At 38.8% G+C, this 22,776-nt stretch overlaps 1 protein-coding gene across 3 annotated transcripts in view; it reads left to right on the forward strand.

Moving 5' to 3' along the window:
- LOC128356041 (thymocyte selection-associated high mobility group box protein TOX-like) overlaps positions 1-22,776 on the forward strand; it is a 115,124-nt gene that overhangs the window by 82,585 nt on the left and 9,763 nt on the right. For 2 of the 3 annotated variants that reach the window (XM_053316471.1, XM_053316470.1), the window contains exons 4-6: positions 2,480-2,767; positions 18,201-18,467; positions 19,952-20,182. In XM_053316471.1, the coding sequence (XP_053172446.1) occupies positions 2,480-2,767; positions 18,201-18,467; positions 19,952-20,182 (786 nt within the window). The remainder of the gene's footprint in view (positions 1-2,479; positions 2,768-18,200; positions 18,468-19,951; positions 20,183-22,776) is intronic. The other variant, XM_053316472.1, reaches the window with a different exon arrangement.

Raw genomic sequence — 22,776 nt, forward strand, 5'->3', positions numbered from 1 at the left:
CTCATCTGGCTTTTGTGCTTACTGCCTCAGATTGGTATTCATTTAAAAGACATCAGCTACATTTTAATCCTGCTGAAAGCTATTGTGGAAGACATTGTCCTTTACTATGCAGTTAAAGCCTCGCTTCACTGACAACAACTGAATTAATGCTTTTTTATATGTTGATAGAGGTTTGCTTGCATTAAAACAGAACTATGTTAAGTCCGAGCAGTCGAGAAACCTCTTCACTTACACATCTGTATAAAACTGTAATTTATATGGTAAAAACATTATAAATTGGACCTTTACACTCACCTTTATACTGAGAAAAAGGTTGAGAGAAACAAGAAAAAAATATGCCCTGTATCCTTTTCTCCTTTCTTCCATCTCCCCATGCCCCTTATTTTCTAAAAGTATCTGTTTGAGAGATAAATGACCACTCTGCTGCAGAGGATGACAGCCTACACAAAGATGATATTGAATTGATTTCAGAAATGTTGCAGAACTGACTGTTTGATGTATACTGCTAGACATGAATCATAAAAATTCTATTAAAAAACCCTTGAATGGCTGACACCAGAATATTATTTGTGATGATTAATTTGACTCAGTCATTACAATGGGAGTCAAGTTGGATCGTCTCAGACAAAATTGCTTTTCATTCCCTGTTGAATTTCCCTGCTATTTTTCTTTTCTTCTTGCTCTGTACAGAACTCTGATCTGATTGGACTTACTGTGTTAGCGCGACAGCACACAAATACAGAGGCTGTTGGTCTTCTTTATTACACATCACTGAGCATTGAGTTTTTGTTCCAAAATGAGACGTTCAACATTCGAAACAAAATTACACCTATTCTAACAAAATGACAGATCAGAATTTAAACAGTTTACAAAGCTTTTTGTGGAATTGCAGGAAACTGAATTCTTTGGCTGACAAGATGTTAAAACATCGATCAACATGATTTTTATTGAAGTGAGTACAGAGAGAGACGAGCAAGAAATAAATACACAAGTAACATAAGATAAGATAAGAATAAACATATGAATGGAAATTAAAATAAAGAACTATATGAGAGCCGTTAAATTCAAAATGCACAATGCAAGCAATAGACATACAGTACATATGATCAGTGTTGCACCTTAAACAAAACTAAGCAAAGTTATATTGTGATGTGATTACAAACAACATTGCAGTATAGAAGCTTATATATGAAATACAATGTTATATATATTATATTAATGTATACTTTAGCATAATATTATATAAACTACTATAACAGTTCACAGTAGAATATAAGGATAAGTAATAATGACTATGGCTGTATGAATACATTTACACCATCTACTGTAGCAGCTTTTGTACTTAGGGAAGTGGTGCTGCTCAGATGATGTCAATATAAGGTGATATGATAAGGTGACTTGTTAGGGGTTAGAGTTAGACTGGCAGCAGACTCCACTGCTCAATTTAAGCCTCCAACCGCAAATCGGGACTTTTAAAAAACAAACAAACTGTAAAGCTGTGGTGTTTACTATTGACATATCAGTGCCCACGTTCATCAAATTATAGAAAAAAAAAAGATTTGTATAATATTAAGCGTGTTATCTGTACTCAGTCGAACGACGGATTCTACAACCATAAATTTCAAGTATCTGCTCCACGACTGTCGGCAATAGCAGCAGAGTCACAGCACAGAGTAGCACAGTGAGATGTCTGTCCTTATTTTTGGCACAAACAAGCAAGAGACAGGAACTTGACTTAGGACTTGAGGACACAGCTATAGTGCTAACTTAATACTGCTCCGGTAGCTGCAGCCTCACCGTCACATACATGCTCGCTCGCTCTCTCTCTCTCTCTCTCTCTCTCTCGACTGCACACCCACTATGTACTGAGCTATTCCTTAAAGAAGCTACGTAAAAATATAGAAAAACATCTTAAAATACATTTTTAAAAACATTCCCCAATGTCTAGGCCTGGCGGGGGGTCAACTCAGCCCAGCAGGCTGCCAGGCTTGCAATACACTGGCAGAAACCCTGGAATCAGAGCTATAGCAAATTCACAGAGCTTTGTTGTTGCATTTGGGATCACCATACCAGTTGTCATATTAATCCAAAATTGACCCAGAATCCCAAAGTAAAGTGGTTTAAAGTGCTGAATGTGTTTAGGGGGTTGCTGCTCAGTGCCATCAGAGCCACACGCAATGAATTCTAAGCGAGTGATTGTATGCTGAAAATATACCATGGGGCTGTTAGTTGTTCTACACAGGTTTTTAGCTTTGACTTTTTATCAAAGGACTACTGTAGACCTCATCTTGTGCTGTCACATAACATTGTCTATTGGATATGAAATGACTTTTACTTTTGAAACTTTCACATTTTCAGGTAATATCCAATAGTGCCAAATACAACAAAAGCCATGACTTAAATTCAGTTTGATCTGCTTACTGTACACTACTTTATCTAGTGTTTCTAACTTTTTACTCCCTCTGTGTCTATACTTCAGAATTACACAGGTCAGAGTGGTGGCGGCGGGGGAGGAGGCGGAGGTGGTGGCACAGGCAGTGGAAATGGAGCCGGGGACGAAGACTATGAGATCCCCCCCATCACTCCACCTAACCACCCCGAGCCTCCTCTTCTTCACCTGATGGAGCACGAGTCTACAGGCTACCTCTGCCACTCGCTGCAACACAATGGGCTCATCAACCCGTATTCCTACCCCGAGCTGCCCACACTCATGATGTCTAACATGCTGGCACAGGACAGCCACCTCGTCTCCAGCCAAATGCCCTCGGTGAGTAGCACTACGTGGACTACACCACCTTATGGGGCCCCTGTACTGCCAGAAAGTTGATATTTAAGCAGTCAGGGATTTTAACTATGACTCACTTAAGATCATTTGTTGCTTGGACTTAGTTTGGGTTGTGTCAATTGGTTAATGTACTGGCATACACCTATATACCTCATAACTTTTGGACTTTGAAGAAGTATTTTTCATATCTGAGAATGTGAGGGCTGTTAAACTTCACATGTCGACATGCACAAACACTGAACAGATACAAGGTTACAATATGGGGGAAAAAATGATGATGGAGCACTGGCGATATTGGGCAAATTTTACTCTCAAAAGGGTTTTTAAAGCTTTTTGGATATTGCGAAAACATTCAAACCAGCCATTTAAAAGATGTCAATCCTATATGAATATGATGGAGATTACAACCTTATAAGGCAAATGTAATTTTCAAGACGTGCAGAGGGAAAAAGGGGGCTAAGTGGGGGAACCAAATGGTTGTTCAGCGGTTGCCATGTCAGCTCTGATGCACGGAGAAAAGGATTGTGGGTAAATCCATCAGCATCATATCTACCTCGACAGCATGCATCGGTCAATCTGCCAAGCCTTCAAACATGAATACGCACTGATTACTCCCTCAGCTCCACACAGAACTGCTCCTCTACAAATTAGCATCTCCAAACCATAATTGCATTCATGAGAACCGCAGGAAATGGAGCAGCTTTCTATCACAACAAATGACATATGTATGTATGACACATAATGTATAGGCTGTAATAACTACAGGCTCATAGCAGTCACTCTTACAGTACACCTGGATCTATGTGGCAAGAAGAGTAGTTTAGTATGGAAGCAGAGGCTGAACTTAGAGTTTGAAGTATTAACGGCTTCATATCCCATTCACTGACCATAACGTATATATTGCAATATAGGTGCAATTTAGAGTGTACCTTTAACATGTATGTTAGATATTGTCTGATATTTAATTTAATTTGAAATATGTACTGTACAGATGTTAAAACCTTTTTATTAGAGCTCCAATAAGTAGTCAATTAATTGATCAATTGCCAACTATTAAATTCATTAATTAACTATTTTGATAATTGATTAATCATTCTGGGTCATTTTCTATGAAAAAAGAGTTTTGGACTGTGCAAAAGAAGACATGGTCACATTACCTAATGTTTTGGGAAACAGTGATCAATATTTTTCAAAATGTGTGTTTGGGCCAATTAATCAAATAATCGAGATAATTAGGTACAAATAAGTTGATAATGAAAATAATCTTTAGTTACAGCCTTACTTCTTACAGATTGCAGTATTGTAACATCTCAATGAAAATCACTTGGATAAATTGATGAAGTTAAAATAGTGTGGTGTGTTGAAGGTCACCATTAATTATCTCCAAAGTTAACTTAATATTGACTGAGATATAATGAACTGTACTGACAGCTGTGCCTTTGTGGTAATTTACATAATATAGGACACTATATATTATTCTTTTTAACAATAGAAATGACAAGACAGTAGGGTGTTTGTGTATGTTAATGAATGGAAAATAGCATCTTTTATATCCAGGATACATTTAAATATACACAGATTCACATCAAGGTCAAGCACAACATACTATAATGTTTATCATAAACAGAGGCGATAAGGCCAAACAACAGTCGGCATATAACCAAAATATGGCTTGATAAAGATCTGAAATATAAATATAGTACTCTGTGTTTTATGTATAATGTTGGAATATTCCCCTAGGTATTGGATTCATGTGTCATTTATCTTCATATTCATTTCACATTTTGGTCATGACCTTTACTGGGGAGACAGTGGTTGATTGGCCAGTGTTTCACTCGGCTGTCAGGATATTTGTTACTGCTACAGAGGGGCACACTCTGTGGTTTTAATAGATTGACTACTGCAGGTTGCATGATAAAAATGCATACGATTTGAAATGTCCAGCTGGCTCATGATGAACATATACTTAAAACACATTTATTGCAAATGCTGTACCTGCATGTGATTGCTATTCTGATAACCAGGGCTGGTGGTTTAAGGTTTTGAAAGTGGACACAAAGAGAAAGAGAAAACATGTTGTATTAACAGTATATGATTCAAATTAACTATTAACTCAATTTAGAGGCAGTTTAATCAAAGAAAAACTAAAAGATTGAGCTTTAAAAAAAATATATTTAGCGAGTAAACTTCCCAAATCTTGATATTTTCTAACTGGCACTGAGAGAAGCTTCTTAGACATACAGGAGAGCTTTTTCACAGCCCTGCTTCACCCTCACTGCAAAAAGCAGCATATAAAGCAAACCCAGAAATTTCTAAATCAAATAGTCTGCCTGGCGAAGCTACCAAACCGTAGCAGAGGTTCATTTGTGCTGAGAACGGAGTGTCTATTAAATTGGTGCCTCACCTTGACACAGTCTGTTGAGCAGAGTAATTAAGCAAACTCTGCAGTTCAAACATGAGATGCTATCATTATGAATACCTCACTTGACATGGATAGCTAAATAACCAGGGTTAATTCTAATTTTAGATCATTTCGAGATACTAAAAAAATAGAATATTTGAATGCTATGTAGATTGAAGGGGTTTTGCTGTTGTTGATGTTGCACTGAATGTGTGTGTCCGAGTGTGTCTGTGTGTTTCTGTGTCTTCACTATAAACAATATCTCTGCTGTTGAAATGGATCCACTACATCTGGAGGTCAGGTCTTATATTCAATCTTGAGCACATTGAAAAAAAAATCCATTAGGGTTCATCTTTCCTGCATCAGCCATTCTATTGTGGTGCTGCAGTGAGATCTGTTTTCATCAGGCAGATTCAATACGTGAGCTGGGCAATGAAAAGAGTGCAATAGAGTTGGATGAAGAGAGGAGGGGTGAGGATGGAGAGAGAGAGAGAGGAGGGCATTGTGGAGAGGAAAGCAAGAAGAAATTGCAAGGAGGAAAGAGGTAGTAACTCTTATTCAAAATGAGCATATACCTCCAGTTTTCTGTACCTCCTGGATTTCATTATTAGATATTTTAGAGATAATGCAGTTGAGTGAAATAAGGTTATTCTCTCTCAACAAAAGGCTGAGAGCCTCTGCTTTTTAAAACGTGTGCCTACGTGATTCAAGTATGAGGACATTTGAAAGTACTCCACTGCAGATGCAACAATATAAACATAAAATAAATAGGGCGATTATATAACAAAAAGGATTTAGAGTAGAGGAGTGTTACACCAGCAGCCAATCATAGTCAGGAAGCTGTTAGACAGAATCGAAAGTGTGTGTTTTGTTTGTTTTGGTAGGGCGAGCTATAGGAGTAAGTGATGTTTAGATTGAGTTCTATAGGAGGACGTTACTCTGAGTTGCATGTGTGTGTGTGTGTGGATTTTTCTGACCAATGAAAACTATCAAGATACTGTACATGCAAAATAAAGGAGGTTGGGATTTTATTGCATTTCTCCATGTCCATGAAAAGCAGAACATCAACGTGTCAATACGGCTGTCAATACTTTCTGACTTCCTGTCTGTGGCTCTCAGCCCAAACCTCATTTGTTCTTATGACACGAAAATCTTTAAAAACTATGTCCAGATATATGGTTTCATTTGTTAAATGAAAACAGCTGGGAACTGTAAAACAATAGGTAAATAGTGTTTAGGGGATCCCATTTTTGGGACTACTGTCAGCTGTAAATGAATACACCTATAGTTTGCTAGTAAGTTTTTACAATAGAATGAAGGTGCACAGTGTGTGGAATTGACAGTTCTTTGTAATGAAGGTAGGTGTTAAGTCAGTGCAGTGGTGTGACTGACTGATGTGTCTTAGATCATTTTTGGACAAGTGCGTGGCTGACTAACGTGCCACAACACTGGCTATTTGTGACATACAGTTATAACCTGCAAATGTCGGGCTTCAGCTGCACAGACAATGCTTGATAGCAGTGTTGAAAAAAGAGTCGACTAGTTGTGTGACAGAAAATTCTTCTGATAATAGATTCATTTTCTAATAAATTCTTGGGCAAAATTGCCAAAAATTCAGTAGTTCCAGCTCCTCACAATGTGAATCTTTGCTAGTTTTTCCTAATAGTTGACTTTCCTTGAGTTTTGTACTGCTGGCTAGACAGAACAAGTAATGTGAATAAATATTAAATAACGGTTGGGAAAATTGTGATGAAGGCATTCCTCACTGTTTTGTGACATTTTGTACAAGAGACCATTAATCAATTCATAATGAAAATAATCATTAGGTTAAGCGACAATGAAAACAATTATAAGTTGCAGCCCTACCTGTCAGTGGGATCTCATCATTGTTGGTTTGGGATTGTTGACAATATTAAAACATAGAATATTGCCAGCCTAAATATTATCAACATCAACTGAAAAGTTAACTGTCCTGTCAAACCAGGAGGCAACTGTCTCTTAGCCCCCCCCCCCCCCCCCCCCCCTTTTTTAATAGGTTTTTCTCTCCACTGCTAACTCTCAAAACCTGGAAGAAATAATTGACTGTACTCCCCTAATTTTGTAAAGAGGCAATTTTCAATTCATAAGGGTTTTTTTTCGCTGATGCTTATTGTGTTGCTGCCTGCAGCCCCTCCTGGCCAAACCTGATATCTTTCAGAGAGCTCTTTTCTCTGATGCACTTGGCAGGGTCTCTCTCTCTCTCTCTCTCTCTCTCTCTCTCTCTCTCTCTCTCTCTCTCTCTCTCTCTTTCTCTCTCTCTTTCTCTCTCTACTCTACAAGTTCCAAAACACATTAGACATTTAATAGCCATGCTCAGGTTGCATTGCATCTTATCAATACAACTCAGAACGATACACATCTCTGCTGCTACTAGTGAATAATTTCTGGACTCACTAAGTGGCCTTGTTGTTGTCTGTTGTGTCTGTCACCGTGGAACTTTCCGAAAGCAAAACTATGTTATTATTGGCTGGATAGATATATTTATATGAGCCTCACACCTGCGCTGTGACATCTACATCTGCAACACTAAAAATGCTCCATATTCAATTATGGTATATTCAAAAATGCTCCTCAAATTCATATGAACTGTGCCTGCAACTGGAATAAATTATCTTTGATTAAGTTTTTTCATGTTCCTCAATGATGCATGCAATATTAGCCATCATCAAACTGGCTCGAGTGTGATGTTTTGAATATGTAACAGATGATGAATGTATAATCAGCCAGGAGATGTTATGCATAACGGCTATGTATTAGCAGAAAGAGCTATATGCAGAAGCAGCCTGAGCTCCATCAAACTCCCAGGTACTATCTCACTTGTTATTATCCAGAATACAAGACTTGAATATGCCTGAATGAGGGTCAGTTCATTTGTAATGAGGGTTGTGGCACCTTAAAGATCTGCCGACTGTATTCATATTTAAATTCCTACTCTCATTTCTTTTGTTAAAACATTCGAATGTGAGAATTTCCTCACAAGCTCTTTATCTTCAGTTGTTAAGGTTAATTATCAAGTATTAATCCCGCCTTGATTGTCATGTTAAGTTGCTTAGATGCTTGTGTTTTCTCTCCCTTTCTTTATTTTTCCTCGTGAGGTATTAAGTGCTCCTGGCAGGTGCTTGCTCTCCAAGCCTGTGTGAATGAAATATGAGCTGCAATGTCAACTGAACTTGTCACAGACAAGCTGGGATGAATTAATGATAAAAGAGCAGAGGTGTGTTTTAATGTGTTTTCTCTCTGATGGAGGGTCTCAGCAAACGTATTATCGCATACTGTACACCTGCTGGTTTTTGTATAAACATGGATCAGAGAGGGGAAAAAAAGGTGGATTAGAGATAAGGTGATGCATTTATAGAGAAAAATTTGGTCTCCTAATTCGAAGTCTGGAGAAAGAATAGTACTGTATATCAACCGGAATGTTACCATGTGACTTTTCAGAAATATTGCAATTAAATGTGTTTAGACTTTTCCAATATGGACTTAAATTTGTCTTACCTTTGCCTTTAAAGATTTTCTGCTCTTTGAGGCTTTGCCTTACTCTATACTTTTCATTCAGATGAAGAAAACCTATTTCTCCTTTGAAAGACCTTCATTTTCAGTCATTTTTTAAAGGGATTAGAGTGTCTGCAGAAAAATGATGGAATGTCTGTCGCTTTTCACCACAGTTCAACAAGCCCAGTGATAGAATGGAACTTGTATTAGTTATTCCAATGTTGATTCAGGCACAGATGATTTTGAATGATCAATGCCTCCAGCGGAACAAAAATCACTTGCTTGTTTGATGGCCTCTTGAAATCTACAGGGGGAAAAAAGAAGGCTGTTCTTTAAACTGCTTCCTTTTTTTTCCTCTCCACTTTTTTGTGATTATTTATTTTCAAATTGTCCCTAAGGCTAATGTTCCATTTTGGCATGTCACACCTCCCTCTCCCATAAATGAACCATCACAGCCATAAATCACTGGACAAACAGAGACTTGTGCAAACCCTGAAAGGTTCAGAGATTTATGTAACACATTCATGTTTTCCACTTCCTCATTTTAGTACTCCACTGGTAAAGCCTAGCTAATAAAAGGTCCTATTAATATTTCCTGTTGCTTAGCAACGGCAGGCAGCAAGTAATAGCATTCTGTGGAAAAATAGATGACCGATAAGGAAAAATTCAATTCTTTTCTCATCTCCTGGGAGAAAGTGCCTTATTTCTCTGGCAATGTGATATGAAACTGTAGTTGTATATTAAGAAATATCTTAAAAGAAATATAGGTTATTTTCCAATTTCATCATTTTGGAGGGATTTTTATTGCAGGCTGGAATGGCAGCTCATCTTTTTTCTCCACCCTGATAAAGTCAATTAACCTCGGATTAAGCTAATCAGAGGATAAGGTGCCGACTTAATTTCTTTCTTTTTAATCAGAAATTCTAAAGAGATGGTGTTGAATAACCCACGCACCCAACTTTAAAAGGATCAGTTCTGTGAAACAAATTGCATTTCATTTATATTGCAGGTGTAATAAACCTGTTATGTACAAACAGAGGCCAGCTTCTACAGTATGGAGCGCTATGCAAAATCTCTTCTAATAACGTTGCTTATCGTTGTGATCACAGGTAATACAAGAGGATCTCCACAGTGACAATTTTCAATTTAGATAATTCATCACATCATATTTCAAAAACAACTGAGTAAAAGATGCGTTATCGCACACATGTTGTTGTCATCTTCCTCCTCCATACTGTAGATGTGATCAAGTGGCATTCAAGCAAAGAAGAGCTAAAGAAACAAAGGCAGATTCAGCTGCAGCAGATAGCTGGTGTTATGAAGTAGATACATAGATAAGGGATTTCATATTACACTTAGCCACGGGCCCCTGCTGAGATTTATCATGCCATGAAATCGTGTCCATATTGCACTGTGCCCTATCTCAACCATCCATCAGCTCATTCTGCTTTCACCACCAGGAATATTCTGCCCCGGTGGCGGTGGAGAACCGTCCCATGTCATCTCACTCAGGGATGTCTCCCCTGCTGTGCCACCAGCCACCATTTCAACACAACACTACCACTCTGTCTGCTAATGCGCACCAGAATGGCTGGAGCCAGAGTGATTAAAACACTTTGTGTATTCATGTAAGCCAGCTCATAATGCGCTGTGCTAATCCAGGACCAAGAGGTCTAAACTACAGGCAGCATTTAAGGACAATTTCCATCCTTGATTGGGCCAAGTAGGAAAAAAAGTCACAGTTTTAATTTAATGGCCTGTCAGAATAGAAGACAATAGTGGGCAAAAACTCGTGGCTCAGGCTTTTTTTTGTGTCTATTTAAAATACAGTTGAACATCAGAGAATAAATCGGAGTTCAAAAATAGTATTTGAACACTGTTGTTTAGTCATTAAACCAAAAGTGACTCTTAGTAGCAAATCCGTGGCTCATATTAGTTTTTCTCCATTTTCTGTCCTTGAAGAAAGAACATGATATTGACCCTAAACTTCAGGGTTCAGTGTAGATATAGAAACAAAACTCTTGGATGTATTGGGACATGAAATCAGGTTAAGAACATTTTGATGATCTATTTCTCTCTATTTCTATTCCAAGAATGGGGAATTTCTGGTGAAAATTGGCACCCCCTCCTCTCCACCCAAAGCAATAATCCTTATACATACTGTACCTCAGCACAGATGAAAGAAGTTAATTTGTTTGGTAATGCATTGTCTGTATTTTTGCAGAAGTTCAAAGCTGGAGAATGAGGTGAAATGTGTGAAATGTGTGAAATTCTTTTGTGAGAGGATTTTACACACGTCAAATCATCTTGGCATGACCTCCACTTGCATGGCAGATACAGTATTATATGCACCTTCTTTTCATTTGTGCACTCTTTTTTGTTTTTCTGTTCATTATTTCTGCATCTACGTTCATTTTTTTGTTGTGCGAGCATGGGCACGCCCCCCCCACCCCACCCCCACCTACACCCACACACACACACACACACACACACATACACACAAAGTGTGTTTGACACGGCAGTCAGGAGTCTCATTAGCGGGAGCAGAGGAGCCTTGCCTTCTGCTGTCAAGAGTGTGTGTCCCTACCGCTCCTCACAACCGTCTCCTACATGTCATGTCAGGCAAGGCTCTGATTCTCTGACGCCGTGCTTTGTGAGGTGAGCTCGGAGACACGCCCGGGCTGTGAGGGAGTGAGAAAGGGGGAGATGGAGACGGTGAGAGAGAACAACAAGAGAGAGAATAAAAAAGACAGAGGAACAAGAGAGAGAAATAGAGAGGAAGAGAGAGAGAGGAAATAAAAGCAAAGGAGGTTCTGACATTAGCAGTAATGAGGAACATGGAGGATGTTGCCGAGGGGGACATCATGACATTACTATCTGCAAATCAACCACTGCCTTGTTGCTGCCATAGATTCACTCTGAGAAGCGTTCAGGGTGGTACAGTACTTTTCAAACCAACAGTCAATCACTGCCACGCACTTGTGCAAATGCTTCTAGCTATTCTTTTACATTATGGTAATGTAAAATGATATAGTAATGGTACAATAATAATAAATATAAGAATATCATCATCATAACTTTTCAAGCCACAAGCATGGGGGAAATAAATAATACTCACAACACAACAACACAATGCTCTCATAAGAAGAATATCAAACTTTTTACCTTTTTGTGTGTGTGTGTGAGAGAGAGAGAGAGACAGTGTGTGTGTTTTTTTCTTTCTGTGTGGCATGACTTAAAAGCCATTCCTAGATACTTTTATGAAACTATCAAATGTGTTGGCACTGACTCTGTTTGGCTTTGAGAGATATAGTGCCAACGTCCATTTCAACAGTGCAGCTACTTAAGACGAGCTTGGAATAAATTGTCTTTTTCTCTCTCTTTTAAAATTTGTGTTCGTAATTATTTCCTTATGCTGCTCATTTGTGAGGTATTGCTGTTTTTCTGCCAGATTAATTACTTGATCACAGTTCAGCACAGGAGGTGCGGGAGCACGTTTTTTTTTTTTCTCCTTTTTTGACGAGCCTGTAATTGGAAAGATTGAAAGTGACCTTAGAGTGTCTTGTTTGGGCAATATGGAGCGACTGCCAAGCTAATACATAAAATTTGATTTTAACAGTGTGCTTCTAAATACAGTTGGCCAGGAGTACACCTGGATCCTAGCATCGCTGTATCAAAGTCTTACTGAATAATACTAAATAACGTAATCTTGACTACTTTCAAAATGCATCCAATTAAGCTTTAACACATTTTTAAAAACCTTGTGTTTCTTTTTCTTAAACACCCCAGCATCTGCTGCCCATCATATCTCCTTACTTAGCATCTGTCTGATGTCACAAAAAGGCAGAAGCAGCGTTTTGCTTTTGCTTTCATACTTAAGTAGCGTATGATTCATAAATCCACTCTCTTATTAATTCTCCTCAGCTTGTGTAAATGACCCTCCCGGGTATACTGTATATAAGCTTGATAAACCAAAGACATGGATGAAGGGAGAGAGAAGCAAAAGAGACAGAGAGGGGGGAGAGTGAGCAGGGGAGGGCGGGGGTGGCGGCTCGAAGGCTCTTTGAGGAACAGAGTTGTTAGTGCTTTGCCCTCAGGGTGAATGAGAAGTAGCTTTGAGGGCTGTGAGGCCCAGGGTTGGCTCCCTACCTAACGGCGTGTTTACCACCGTGTTGCTCGGCGGCTGTGCTTTTGAAGGATCAGTCTTGAACGCGCCTCTAATTAAAGCTGTCATGGCTGGGTGCCTGCAGGGATAATGTTCTATTATTATAGTCATTTGTTTCAATTAAACGCTGGGTGATTTTACAATAGCAGCCGTGAACCTGTGAGAGTGAGCCATCACTCTAAACAAGATGGCTCCAGTCAAGCAGGCAGTGAGGAAGGAAAAGTCCCAGGACTCACAGAGGCATTGATCACTGTGTATTCAAACAAGGCAGGATGGGATGGAGAAAGGGTATGATAGTGTAGTCTGATAGTGTATTAAAACAGCTCAGCAGGTTTAAAATCCAAATAGGGAATAACACCATGCAACATTGTAGGAAAAATGTCAGATTCAATTTAGATTTTGAAGTAAAGTGAAAGTGAATTGACCTCAGCACTACAGAAGGCACAAAGGCATTAAAAAGTGACAGAGTTTGAAGATTTGTTTTGGATGGTGCTAATAAGTTTAAACATGACCACAACATTTATTTATTCTGTAGCATCGAGAGACTGGTTTATTATGATGCCTGGGCAATAAAATTTTGCATAGCAATCAAGCCGCTTATTTAAATGATGAAACAGATGCCACTCTGTTATAATCATCATGAGGACGGATCAAGGTTAGCTGTTTTACCCTCCTCTGGTTTGAATCTCTCCTCTTTCTCCTTGTAGCTGTATAGGGCTCTCTTCTCCCCTTCTCTCATCTCTGTGCTGGTGGTCAAATCCCCTTAGCTAAATCAAATGGTGCAGGCAATTGGAGCGGCCGTGAAACCATTTCAAAGGTAAGGTCAGCAGCAGCAAGGGAACAATGGCTTTGTGATATTCCATCTCACACACAATGTGCTACACATAATTGGAAAGCCTTTGTTATTTGACTCCCATTTGACTATGATGTACAAGATGTGAATACAAACACGACAGGCGTAACGATGGCAAAGAAACGCGTTCACACCGAGTTTCCTAGCTTTACATCACAGTTTAGGTCTGCCTGGCTGCTCATCACCGAAAAGCAATATCTAACTGTCCCTGGCTAACTTTGGAGATGGATTCTAGTACTTGGGTCATGTGGTCTATTTTTCTTTTGCAGTTTCTGTATTTTTTTTCTCTGCTCTTCTTTGTCTGTTTATCTCTCTCTCTCTCTCTCTCTCTCTCTGTTCCTGTGTCCTCTTTCCTTTCCTCTCCCTTTAACTCATGTTTATCAGGGATTCTGATCTCCTGTGGCTTTTCAACACACAATTAACTTGCTTGAGGTTAAGCACAGCAATGACAATACCCAACGGACTGCATCACTAACATTATAATAAATGTAATAAATAAATGTAGACCAATGTTCTGCTCAACTTGTTTGTTATTCTGGTAATATTTTCAGTTCAATTATGAAATAAATCAAAACTAAAACGCAGCATGAGAATGTGCAAAGTGCCAAATATGTTGGTTGCTGGGTTATGGCATACCTGCAATATTAGTTTCAGCAACTTATAAACATCCATCACATTCACTGCACTCCAAACATGATTTATAACATACTTTTTATGTTGCATCACCACCCAGATTTGATTAGCATAATGTCCTGTTATGTGTTCAGAAACAAAAACAGTATCAGACTATCAACTAGAGTGTATGAAAAGTCAGTCAAGCTCAAGGCAAAGAGCAGAGAGCAGTGACCAGCGCTCTGCACTCCCCCCACTTTCGGCCAGGCATTTGGATGATACCATTAGGAATTAGCATACAGTACCTATGGCAACCGGCAACCTTTGTCAGATTCTTTCATAATATTTGTACAGCCGTCTGCTGCTCGCTTTATTTAGCACCGGCTTGATGGCACTATGTGATAACTTCTTGCTCTTTCTGTCTCACACAGGTTAAAGTGACAACTAAAAGTACTCACAGACATTTTAAAAAGGACACAGGAATGAATTAGAAGGAAATTATCACATTGGGAATGTTTTGAGTAATGAGGACTAGTCTTTTTGATGTTATTGCTGGTTGCACACTGCTTTTAGTAACTATACTACGGCAATACACACTTTTGTACAGAATTTATATATTTTTGCCTGAATGATATGTATATATTTTACAAAAACTACTGCAACTCCATCAGTAAGCTTCATCGACCTACACTGGAATGCAATGCTTGATGTTTTTCTATTTTCTGATGACTAACTGCCTCATTAGTTTAGGACATAACACTCAGCTTTGATGAAAATTGAGTAAATGCTATGAAAGAGTGTGAATATGAATAATGGCAGAGAAAATGCATGTTTGATTCAAAACAAGTCAACAAATGCATTTGAATTTGCATGTTTTTCATCATAACATAAAGAGTAAGGTACAATTTGCAAGATAAGGTCTCAAAGGAATGACTTACAATAGGGACATAAATGTAGGTTTTTATTTTCTTAATCTGTCACTCAAAGTGTTAGTGATCGAAGGTTTATCTACAAATACAAGGTCGACACCCTTTACCCACAGTACGGTGGTGCCTTCCCCCGGTGAACTCCTCTGCTCTGCGCGTCTCCTTCTTGTTTATATTAAACATGGTGTGGCTCAGATTAAAGGGTGACAATTTTGCCGGGAGGCTGTTGCTATGGAAATGCGTCTGCTATAGCTATGATAGGCCATTCATGTTTGATTAATTGGTTTTTCAATGCTTCTTGGTTTGTGAGGACCCTTAAAGAGCAAGCCCATGGAAAATGGAAAATTAATGGATTTCTATTTCCTTCTCTTTCCCCTTTACTTCTTTCTCTCTGTCTCTCTCTTTTTTCCGTCGTACTACTTCTTTTGGTGAAACTGTTTCCCTATGTTTTAAGAAGTGTAGTGATGGTGTTTTGAATTATGATTGGAAGTTGGAGATTGCTCTGGATGGGGGAGGTTGGTTGGGAGCGCTTATTTGAAATGCAAAAGGAATGTCTTTGTTCATGGCTGCCTTTTGTGAGCAGCTGCTGAGGCAAACACGGAATCTAATGTCGTGTGAATATTATGAGTTTTTAAAGCAGGTCAGAGCCTCGTACAACATTACTTTGTTGTGCATTTTTATTCTAGAAATCTACTGGGACCAATTATGATTAGAGAGCCGAGCCTTCATCTCTGAACCTCCACTCGTGTTTATCAAGACCTCATATGCTTGGGCCCTTTCAATTTGATCTTTTTAGCTCTGCACTAATGTGTAATGTATTATTTAACTCATGCATGTTTAAAAGAGCTAACAAATGCTAGTTCATCACTTTCTGATCTGTAAATTGCCAAACATTCCCATTTATGCCTGCTTTAAAAGCATCCTTTGGTCGGTCCTCGTGTTATGTCCTGATGAATCTTGAAGAAAAGCTTTTGATGTAGTTATTATTGAAGATCTTTTAAAACTGCTAAGAGCAGGACTTTGCAAGAGTCTGATTCTGTAATCATTCTGAAGGGTGTTCTCTGTGTGGGGGTCATACTCCAGCTGCGAGCACCATTCTTGTTTCTATTTCTGGACCCAAATGTTGCAAAAGATGTTGTTTAACGTGGCATTAGGTAATATTTTTCTCCTTCATAGCACACAGTGAGCACAATATATCTGCAAGAGGTTGATAGAGTTGTTCATCAATATCATTGACTCAATAATTCCTCTGCCAGGTGCTGAAATTCTTCTCAAAACATAAATTTAAGAAGTTGGAACTGAGGTCTTCCTCCTGTGTCTCGAGGACCTTGTAGGGGCTGTACTTGTTGTATTTCCTAATGATTGCTAATAGAAGTCAGTAAAACTCATACATTACTACAGTAAATGTACCACTACTTGTAATGGAGAACTCCCTTGAAAAAGTATGTGATTTTGAGTTAAGTCATAATGGGCCTGTGTGTTACCATGGCTAAATGTTGAAGCAAAGCCAACTGCCTGAAAACACAGTTCCCTTAATAGCTGGTACAGTAGGTGTGAAAAATCAATAGTTTTTTATTAAGATGCAAAGTTTAATGTATTTCATAAATTGGTCTCTCGGTAGTTGATTTTAAGTCTTCAAGTGTGTGTTCTGCCTACAATTTTGAAAACACATTATCATTTTAAATGAAATTTTAGGGTTGACTAGCTTGATTGACAGCTGTCTACGTTTATTTCAGTGAGCTGTTGTGATGGCTGCTTTCTTATCCAACATCACGCTCCAGCCAGAACCACATGATGGAAAATCAAGTGGTCTGTCCTAAACCCATACCTTTTGCTTTTCATGGTATATTGATTTGGCAGCTTGTATACAAAAAATGACATACTGTACTACTTCATACCAACAGGACATTATAGAGTATGTATTTAATATGGATTTAACTCTTCATGTTTGTTTCTGGAGCTTTCTCACCTACATTCACAATGAATGTAGCAATAAGCAGCTCAGCCATTTTTTTTAATGTATTGCTTTGTGAGAGATTAGTATCCATTGACAGCACAGCTTAAAAATGACAGTATTTAGTATGTATACTACATTATAGGCATATGCATAAGATACCTTTAAGATGCATAAGAAGCAACTATCAATACAATATGATAAGATTCACTACTACTGTCATGCTGTGTGAACTGACATGATTTGATTCAACACAATATGGTGCAGTTCAACATGATGCAAACAAATGATGCAATGCAATTCAATATGGCACAGAGAATTTAATTTTTTATGTCTTAAGCTTATAGCAAATCATAAATTAACAAGAAAAGTGCCATTTATACTTTACATATTTGTTTTCTCTAGTGCTGCAACTCAGTAAACATCTAACTTGTGCTGTTTCTTTTTGACCTCCAAACAAAACACTTTCACAAACAGGCCTTTTCATAAGTCCATTGTGGTGTAGTGTTCTCAGTGTACATGCATATGCTCTGAAGTGATTTTAAGTGAAGTTCCTGTGAATTGTCGTGGTTGGTTTGAGTTGAGAGGATTTTAGTGAGATACTGTCGTTAGCTTAATAATTACTTTGTTCCCAGTATTCAAACTCTGCTGCTGATGATTAGTGTTGAAGTAAGGTAAACAATTAATAAGCCTGGCCACAAACCTATAAATCTGAAAATAATATGTATGAAAGAAAATGGAGAACCAGCCTCAGTTCAACAGAGAGACTAATAAGAGGGGTTTTTTGGTCTGTTTTGTTTCTTTCAACAGACAGAGTTCCCTCATTTTAAAATTTTTATCCAACTTCCATATTTTCTCAAATTTAAAAATATTGTCTCCTCTGTAAAGTATTTGCATATTTGGCTGATTGGCTACTTTTATTTCTTTGAGCAGAAGAGAAGGTAGTAAAGCTGGTATTCTTCTCTCACCCCAGATGCAGGAGATGGCTTTGCACCACCACCAACAGCAACACCATCACCAGCACCCAGACGGCTCTCATTATGACCCCGCCCGTAACCACCCCCTGATAAACAACTCACCTCCGATACTGCCCAACCCCATGAGTGCACTGTCCCAGCTAAACCCTCAGGTCAGCCGGAGTGCACTGCCTCATGGCTCCCCCTCACCTCCCGGAAGTAAATCGGCCACACCCTCCCCCTCAAGCTCCAATCAGGAAGAGGAGAGTGATCCTCATTTGAAGGTACAGATGTGGCAATGCTTGTCTGGCTTGTAGTGGTGGAGGGACAGGCGAGGGCTCGGCAGCGCTTCTCTTGAGATGGTTCGCATGCTAACTGCGGTGTTAACCATGCCTGTGCTTGTTTTATGTGGTTGGCTGGAAAACTAACATGGTTGTATAGTTTTGTTGAAAGTAGATGGAGCTGAAGCCACGGTTTTCTATGTAATGATGCAGTGCAGGTTTATGTCACATTTGAGGAGATATTTGCTTTGAGATATTTAGTGAATGATGGAATTGTAGAAACCAACCTTTTACTTTCTCTTTTCGCCCATATGTCTTCATTCACAGCTGCACAATTAAATCAAAAGCAACATTCAAGCTTTCAAAATCTAATTCACACTTAGAAGCAACACAATCTTCTCTTGGTTCTTTTGTGCTTGATAATTTTACACTCAGACACATTTCTTTCTAAATTACACTTTTGCAATTTGTTGACAATCCATTACCAACATGGTATTTTTGTCAGCTAAATGTCACACCTGCTACAAATTCCCTGAAGTAATTCAAGAAATAGTATGTATTTTCTGTCTATGATGCACGGACCTCCTTTATTTGCAAATTTGAGAAATAGTTTAGGGTAGATAGTAAAAAAAAAAAGGTGTATCAAATTTGTTGACATTTGTTTATCAAGTCCTGAGAGTTGTATCCAGTCTGAGCTACCACTCCTTCATTTGAATCACTCATTCATTTAAATGAGAAGAGAAAGATACTTGTTATTATGTAAATCTGTAAAACTGCTTCCATAAATTGCCCACCAACCAATGTCTCAGTGGATTTGTTTCATTTTTATCAGGGGAATGTGAATGAGTGTATAATTGAATCTGCCACATTCACTGTGTTTCAGATTCATTGGTGTATGTAAATGCTAGCTCACAGGGATGCAGTATTACAAGGAGGGGGATCCTTTAGTTTAAAAAAAAAAGAACCCTGCCTATACATCTCTGCTTTGCTTCTCTATGTGTATGTGAATAAAAATGATTACCATCTCTCCTATCAGTAAGTAATTCCATTTGCTCTCTCCAATTCATTCCGAGACCACATCAAAGCCAGCGCAGATACAGCAGGCGATTTAAAATTCCTTTCACCCCTAGCATGAAAAGTCAGAATTCATGACTTGCTGAACAACTGAAAAATAAAGATTTGAAAAGGTTTGATAAATTCAACTAACAGATGTTATTTTTGAGAAAGTAAGCCGAGAAAAAAAAGGCTGCTGTCAACCAGTGTGGTGAAACATTGCTGCAATATTCAAACGCTGACTAGACGGCTGTTGAACAGAAGTATTGAATTAGGGCTTTAATGAAGTTTACAAGCTTCACCTGGACCCAATGTTACGAGCATTCATCACAGATGCAATTATTCACTCAAAGGTTACAGGTTAGATTGGTGGAACCAGTTCCAGCAGTGTCAATAAACTGTTTTGGTTTTTTTGTGTCTTGATGGTCTTCCAGATCACGGGTGAGAAGCGGCCGTCTTCAGAGATGGTGAAGCCCAAGCCCAAACCCCAGAAAAAGAAGAAGAAGAAGGATCCCAATGAGCCTACAAAGCCTGTGTCAGCCTACGCCTTGTTCTTCAGAGACACCCAGGCAGCCATTAAAGGACAGAATCCCAACGCCACCTTTGGAGACGTATCCAAGATAGTAGCCTCCATGTGGGATGGACTTGGAGAGGAGCAGAAACAGGTACGGAGATAGATATTGGGTAGATATTGAGAGTATGGATTACTTACTGTTACTTGACCTTTGTATTTAAATCAGTTCTACAAAGTAATGCATTATTCTTTATTCTTCTTCCAACAAATGACAACTAACTGACTTTATTACCCTCTACTGCACTACTGTACAGTGGCCACTGATCAGGAAGTTCCATATTCTTGCTTTAAAGGGGACATATTATGCATATATCTTCAAGTCTATATGTTTATTCTTGAGCTCTACTGGAATATCTTTGCATTGTTTACAGTTTTAAAAGAAAACTTAATCATTGTATACTGGCTCTTTATGCAGCCCCCCAGTTCAGCCTCTGAAATAGATCATTTTAGCTCCTGTCTCTTTTAGGCCCTCCTTCAGATGAGCCCACTGTTTTGATTGGTTAGCTTCAAGAAGCTGCCCCTTGAGAGATTTCTGCTTGTATCTGGGCATCTGGAGGTTACATAAACAAACAGAAGTAGTAGGATTCACCTATTTTTCTCATTCTTTACTCAAAATATCAGCTTCTCCAATACATCCTATGTTTTCAAGCCAAAATCTTATCTGAAATATGTGGACATAACAAACTAGTCATGAACTACTACTCAAAACAGAATTAGAAAAAACATTGCAAATGAAGTGTTCAGAGCAGACAGGGAGCATTTTTACTTATGTTCACCTCAAGTTTAGCAGCTTTGACAATGTTTAGACATCTGACATCATGACAGTATAGAAACAGAAAATCCCCAAAACAATAATATGTCCCCTTTAAATGAGGACAACCTGTAAGTGCTTACAAAATTTGAACCTTTTGCTTGAAGCTAGTTTTTTGGTTGTTTAATTTAAGGTGTCAGTTACAGTATTTTTACACATTTCGGTTAGTTATGACACTTCACTGTACTGGACAGACTATAGCTGACATAACCACCAGTGTGACTCAACGCACGTATTTATTAAGTACAAGTGGGAAATGTGTAAAACCACTCTAGCACCCCGTTTTTAGATTTCTAGGTCATGGTCAGACAAAAAGGTACGCCACACATACTGTAAATTCTGTTGAGCATTCACAGCTTGATGAGTCTCTTGGTTTTTATACTGTGGCCAAAGTGAAACTCTGATTCTATCTATGTCTATAAATATTCTGTCTATTCTTCCAGTGGCGCTACATGGTTTTAAGAAGTAGGCTTCTGGTACTGCTTGTCATAATATTATGTCCTTAAAGTAGAACGAACACGGCTGAAAGTGCAGTCAAGTTCAGCTGTAAGCATATTAGCATGCTTTAAATATCATATTCCACATACTGTATGTATCACAGTGGCCTAAAGAAACCCAATTTTAGGTTTGTTACCAACATCATTTGTTTATTATATACTAAAACTGCATGACAATATGTATTTATGAGGTAGAATAGTGGTGCAGTGCAAGAAAATTATAAAATTTTGTTTTTAAATGAGATAGTTGCCCCCATCTTCTATAATGTCAACTCGCACAACACATGTAATGGGTAAGCTTTGAAGCTCATTTGAAAACAATTGCCTTCATGAGTCATTTACTTGATGTTTCCCAGGTAGAAACAACCTTGAGATCTTGTATATGCTATAAATTAGACTTCGAGAGTGAAAAGCATATATTGAAAGAAGTGAAAAGTTTGGTTTCCATCAGCTGTAGAACACATTTCCAAGAATATTTTCATGAGTCAATTTAATTTTAGTACCGCCTGACCTTTGCATATGTGACTGCAGCAACATTTATTGCAGTTCACAGCATTTCCGTCCTGCACATTTTCCATTTCATTTTAGCATTCCAGACCAACAGACAAAGTCAAAGGTGTTTCTGTGTGTTTGTGGTAACAAATGATGGTGTGAAATGAATGGAAAACGAGACAGTCTGATGATCATGCGCAGACTCATATTTTTAGAATACCCGTCAGGGCACAGCCTATTGGGTGTCAAATAAAAGCACCTGTCTCCATGACAAAGTGCAGCCCATTCTCCTCAGCCTCAGCCACCGTCGACTAGACCCTATCTAGCATGTGTGTGTTTTTCTCCCACCAAACCTACTTTATACGCTGGACTTTGGAGGCCGTCTGTCCCTTTTATTTGCAGTTAATTTTTGCCGCCTTCACCGGGGCTCTTCACCATGAATCTTCATTTCGTCGCTGACACCCTTGAATGTGAATTCCTCATTTCCTGTCCTTTTATTTATATCTGTTGCCTGGTGATTTGATCATGCTGGGAATACAAGATTAGCAATTGCCTTGTCCTTGGTTTTGCCTCAAGGACATCTGCTCCTGAAATGTTATTGTTTGTGCTTCTTAACCCTTTATGTCCTGGCTTCTTTTTCACCTTAGATTTAGCACTAGATGAAGCTCTCTCCCTCTTTCCCCCCCTCCTCCCTCCCTGCCTCCCCTCCTCCCTCTCTCTCTCTCTCTCTCTCTCTCTCTCTCTCTCTCTCTCTCTCTCTCTCTCTCTCTCTCTCTCTCTCTCTCTCTCTCTCTCTCTCTCTCTCTCTCTCTCTCTCTCTCTCTCTCTCTCTCTCTCTCTCTCTCTCTCTCTCTCTCTCTCTCTCTCTCTCTCTCTCTCTCTCTC

This window comes from Scomber japonicus, chromosome 3 (assembly GCF_027409825.1).
Source record: "Scomber japonicus isolate fScoJap1 chromosome 3, fScoJap1.pri, whole genome shotgun sequence".
In the NCBI taxonomy this organism is placed as follows: Eukaryota; Metazoa; Chordata; class Actinopteri; order Scombriformes; family Scombridae; genus Scomber; species Scomber japonicus.